General features: G+C 33.8%; 1 protein-coding gene across 1 annotated transcript; it reads right to left on the bottom strand.

Annotated features, from left to right (window-relative positions):
- Nucleotides 1-4754: 4754 nt before the first annotated feature.
- Nucleotides 4755-5668, bottom strand: LOC127098172 (early nodulin-like protein 1). The gene is made up of 2 exons (XM_051036682.1): nt 5401-5668; nt 4755-5310 (listed from the first exon to the last, which is right to left on the bottom strand). Exons 1-2 carry the CDS (start codon nt 5579-5581, stop codon nt 4940-4942), a joined length of 552 nt encoding a protein of 183 aa, XP_050892639.1. The 5' UTR covers nt 5582-5668; the 3' UTR covers nt 4755-4939.
- Between the last annotated feature and the right edge of the window lie 242 nt (nt 5669-5910).

The following is a 5910-nucleotide window of genomic DNA, read 5'->3' as shown; positions in this document are numbered from 1 at the left end:
GTATAATTATATCTTGTTCTGATATGGGATATAATTATACTCACCTTCACTGATGGGTCTTTGTTAACCAGCGGCAGGATATCTTGACATATCAATACATCGCTTAATTTAGGATGATCTTGTTCAACGTTAGTTGCAATGCAACTGTGAGGTGGGTCTATTGAAGCTATCTCCCAAGAATCGTTTTTCTTTTTGTAAGATGCAGCCAACTGAAACTTACAAAGAATCGTTTCACTGTAAAATCAACAGAATTGTTCATGTGGAATTTTTTGATAGCTCGCACACATTCTTCTTTAGTGTGGAACATGTCTCCCACCTTTAACTCGCTTTCTTTAGGCGTGTCATGCATGTATCTATGGAGGCGCCAATTTGAATGGCGACACCATGTACAAAATGCACATGGGCGCCAATTCATTTGGCTACCACATGCAAACACATTTTTCTATGCTCCACACTTTTGCCTATAAATTCATCCACACCATCAACACTTCTTCCACATCATCACTCACTACTTCTTCCACCACATTAAATCTTTCATCTGCAACAACCTCTTTCATCTGTACCAACCTCTTTCATCTCCGACAAGATGTCTATCCTCACAATGGGCGAATCGCACAGAGGAACAGTTGCAAACATAGCAACTTATGTAAGCGTTTTATTATTTTGTTATTTGTATAGAGTACCTTTTAATAAAGTACATTTTAATAACATATCAACTTAGTAAAGTATTTTTTGTTTCTTTTATAGGATGTTTCAAAGTTCCGTACTTGGGTCCACGAATATGTCCACATGAACCCGATGATTCAACCTTATGTTGAACTCGCCGGTTTTGGACATATAAGCAAAATTATGTCTTGGTCGGTGGATAATAAATTCATTCTTGCTTTATGTGAAAGATGGCGTCCCGAGACACACACATTCTGGTTTCCAACCGGTGAGGGTACCATGACGTTAGAAGAGGTCTACATGCTTTTGTGACTGCCTATTGAAGGTAAAGCTGTAAATGGTAAAACCAACTATGCGAATTCAATTTGCATGGACCTCTTGGATACTGATTTGTTACATGATAACTCAAGAGGTCAAGGTATACTCCTTTCACGCCTTAAGTCATATTATAACAGTTTACATTTAGATGAGCATTCTACCGAAGATGCTCGAATAATAAAAACTAGGTGTTACATTATGCTTTTAATTGGTTCTTTTTTATTTACCGAAGGTAGTGGTTCTAGTATGCATATTATGTATTTACCTTTACTAAGACATGTAGATAGAATAGGAAGTTACAGTTGGGGATCCGCTTGTCTGACCTATCTTTGCAGCTCTTTGTGTAAAAACTCACACAAAGACACATCTACCTTTTCTAGATGTGTTATTTTGTTCCAAGCATGGGGTTGATCAAGACTATTGTCCCTAGCACCCGTCAACAACAACCCTTTCACCTTCTCGTATGCACAAAAGTAAGTTGTTTAAATTGAAATATATTTACTTACTTCTTTAACAATTATTATCTTTAACTAATATTTTTACCTTTTTGGTACAGAAGGTCGGCACGTGGTATGAGTTATAACATATGTCCTAGACATTGTATTACCCAATATCACAATCTGTTGGATCACCTTCGATCGACAGACGTAAGGATAATAACCTCATTATTTTGTTATAATTTGTCAACTTCTTCTACCAAGTTTATAATCCAAGTTACTTTCACATTTCAGCTAATTTGGCGTCCATACCTAAATTTAGATCATGACCATGAAGTCAACGATGAAGACGCAGTTGTATGGACTGCATGCACACCGATAATAAGATTCACATCTTGGACATGCACAACAGTGATCGTGTGAAGTTGCAGTTCGGTATGCTTCAACACATCCCAGATCCCCTAGCAAGCCTAAGAGAATGGTATATGCGCAAAGTTAACGACCAATGGAACTTCAATCCATGGCAAAGCTTCGCAAGATCTGAGTGTCGCAAATGGAAGCACCGCCATGACCATGTCTTAACTGACGTAGTGATGCCAAATGAAGAAAAACCAAGTTGTACTTATATGGCTTGGTACAGATCGGTTGGTTTTCAGTTCATAGCCGAGGATATGTACTTGTACGACCCACGCTAACAAACTTACACACCTGACACCTCAACATCTAACCCCTAACAACATTGTCAGACCAGATACACACAACCCCCTGTCCGTCAAACTTTCCGAACACACAAACATACAACTCAAACATGTCATACACCCAACCCCAATACTAAGAACATACCCCACACCACCACCAACAAATTGATCATCAACCAGACACCCAACATTGCTTCGCGCCCAACACATCACCCTACCAAAGCCGCCTTAGCTAGAACACTCAACGATCATTCAACACCAATCGTCCCTCATCCTACCATAGCCAAGAAGCCCAAACCTCACAAAACCAAAACCTCAAACAACCTTATCTCTACCAAACACCCCCAACAATCTTTCCAACTTTTCCTTGACGCATCATTCACACCCATGTCTCCTTCAACCGTCCCAGTCGCCCACCAATGCAAAATACACTGAGGTGCCAATCCAATTGGCGCCTCCTTTCAACTGATACACATGGGCGCCAATTGAATTGGCTGCACCATGTGCCCTAGTCAATCCAATCCAATTGGCGCCTCCTTTCAACTGATACACATGGGCGCCAATTGAATTGGCTGCACCATGTGCCCTAGTCAATCCAATTGGCGTCTCCACTCTATTTTTAAGAGGACTCGCCAATTGGATTTGAGCCTCCTCCTAAAAGTGGGGTACTTTGAGAATATTTTTGAAAACAGAGTTATTTTAGGATTTTTCTTGAAAAACTGAGTTATTTTCGTAAAAAAATCAAATAGTACTCCCGCGTCTCACAATAGGTATCTTCTTTGAGATTTTCACAGTTTTTTTTAAATAATGATTAATTATGTTAATTTCAATGATAAAATGAGTATTATTTACTAAAACAACCTTATTAATAATAGATAGATACTAGAGTAATTACATGATTTAAAATACAATAAATAATGGTACGTTAGTTGAAAGAAATAATAAATATAACATTGATATTATTCTAAATGAACAAATAAAAATATGAAAAAAAATGTTAAGAGATTAAAATTACAACTAATTTAATATTCATTAGAATATTTAAAATCATAATAATACATATTTTATAGCGGGTTAATGAGTTTTTTTGGATTTGAGTCTAATTTTAGTTGAAATTCAATTTTTTTAATGAATTATTTAGATTTTAAACTTATATTCACTTTATTAACTAATCCAACCAATCCTTTAGGTGAATTTCACTGAATTTTATGGATTGACCAAAATCATATAGAATTTAATTGAAATGAACTGATAGTGTAAAAATATTTTACATTGTCAATTAATTAAAATCATTAATTTATTAGAAAAGTTTGACTTTTATTATAATCACATATAAAATAATACAAATGGATCATTGTGATGTATTGACCGTGTAAAATCTTTTTTGTTTACCGTTTATAACAATTAATCTCAATCATATATACCCTTAATCCTATTTTATGTCATTTTAATTTGAGTTATACTAACGAGTGCTTGACACATTCTTTAATTGTTTTTCAAAAAAAACTTACTTTTTTAGTTCTTAAAGATTACACTCTTGAAATGTACTTTTGCAACATTTACAAAATATTTTGTTTTCCTTATCTTTTAGCAATTCTTGTGTCATTTTTTTCATTATTTAATTAATTTTTTTAGCAATCCTATCTCATGTCCTTCTTTTGTAATCAATCTCTTTTTAACATCCAATCCAGTTTTCAATTTCTCTCGAAACGTTTTTTTTTCTTTCTCAATATTTACAAAATATTTTGTTTGTTTATCTTTTTAGCAATCCTTATGCCATTTTCCCTTTTTTTTAATTAACTTTTTTTAGCAATCCTATCTTCTCCCACATTTCTCTCAAAATGTTTTTTTTTAATATTTATAAAAAATATTTTGTTTGTTTATTATCTTTTAGCAATCTTTATACCATTTTTTTCATTTTTTTTGTAATTAACTTTTTTTAAAAATCCTATCTTCTGCCATTTTTTGTAATCATTCTTTTCAATTTCTCTCAGAATATTTTTTTAATATTTACAAAATATTTTTGTTTGTTTATCTTTTAGAAATCCTTACGCCATTTTTTGTAATTCACTTTTTATAGCAATCCTATTTCTACCATTTTTTCAATTTCTCTCAAAATGTTTCTTTTTTTTGGAATATTTACAAAATACTATTGTTTGGTAATCTGTAGAAATCCTTACCCCATTTTTTGTAATTAACATTTTTTTAGCAATCCTTTTCTGCCAATTTTTGTAATCAAACTTTTTTTTCGTCATATCCATTTTTTTAATTTCTCTCAAAATGTTTCATTTTTTTTAATATTTACAAAATATATTTTTTGTAATCCTTATTACCTAAGCAATCCTTTCTTTCTTTCGCCATTTTTCCATCTTTTAACACTGTCAAAACCATATATTTTCAATCAAAACGTTTAAAACAAAATAAAAATATAAATAATTTGTGTCTTCATTTTCTTAATCCAAGAATAAATAAATGCTTTTAGAATTCTTTTCTTCACGAGTTTTGTCATTCTGTCCTGAAATGTAACCTTTCATATCACACCAATGGATCAAATGGGTCATACAACTCTCTGCATATGTCTAATTTATGCATTCATAACACAATTTCAGAAGATATAAAAACAAAAAATGAAAAATGAAAGCCAAACCATATAAATTATAATTCATACTATTAAAAATTGAATAATATGGTCCCAACAAAATAATAGCACTAGCAATCACCACACTGTGACTGTCTCTAAAACACTTTAAACCAATCCCAATATTTATAATAATAATAATAATAATAGAAATATTCTAACTAAAAAGATGGCAATTCAAATCAGAAAACCCACATAGAAGCCACCACTCCCATAGCCATCAAAACTCCACCACCTTGCAAAACATCTGCACTGCTAGTTGGACTTGGAGCAACGGCTGGACCTTCAACACCGCCACCTGGTGAAGGCGCAGAAGCAGGTGAAACAGGAGCGACACTTGGACTTCTTTGGCTTATAACCACCACAGTCACTTTCTCACCCTTTTCACAGTGACCCTTTTCTCCACTGATGTAGTAGTATGGACCTGAACGATCAAATCTCACCTTTGTTTTCCCATCATTGTACTTTTTGATCGGGTTTGAGATGTTGCAGCTCACGTAATCCTCTTTGCTCACTTGCAAAACAGAGTCTTTCCCAGCTTCATAGGTAAAAACTGATAACGAAATGGGGAACAATTAGTCAAGAGAATGAAAACATATACATAATAAAGATTGAATTTTTATGAGAAAGTGATAGTTTTTACGAAGATGATCTGCAATGTGGAAGCGAACACTTTCAGCCCATTTGTTGAGAGAGTCCGATTCAGAAGACGGAACCTTCCACGCATCAGGTTTGCCACCAAGTATGTAATCCTTAGGTGCTGCAGCAGCAAAAGCAAAGAGAACAAAAAGGAGCAAAAGAGAAGAAGAAGATGAAACAGCCATTGTTTTTTTTTTTGCTCTGTTTTTTGCTTGTGATTGTAACAGATGAAAAAAATGGTTTGGTTTTGGAAGTTTTGGAATGTGGGAAGTGGAGTATTTGGAGTGTTGTATTTATGGTGGTATTGAGGAAGTAGCCGTTGGTATTGTGGTTGGGAATAGTGAAAAGAAAGTTCTAGATTATCAATGATGTGGGGACCAATGGGTTTTGTTTTCTAGTTAGTTTTTTTGGGCATAGAGAGTAACGGTCAAAAACTAAGGTCATAGTCATGATATTGGTCTAAGTTAAAAGAATTTGGAAGGGTAGAAGAGAGAATATTAATTAGGAGTAACAT

Source organism: Lathyrus oleraceus, chromosome 6 (assembly GCF_024323335.1).
Source record: "Lathyrus oleraceus cultivar Zhongwan6 chromosome 6, CAAS_Psat_ZW6_1.0, whole genome shotgun sequence".
NCBI lineage: Eukaryota > Viridiplantae > Streptophyta > Magnoliopsida > Fabales > Fabaceae > Lathyrus > Lathyrus oleraceus.
This window is presented reverse-complemented; position numbering and strand designations above follow the sequence as displayed.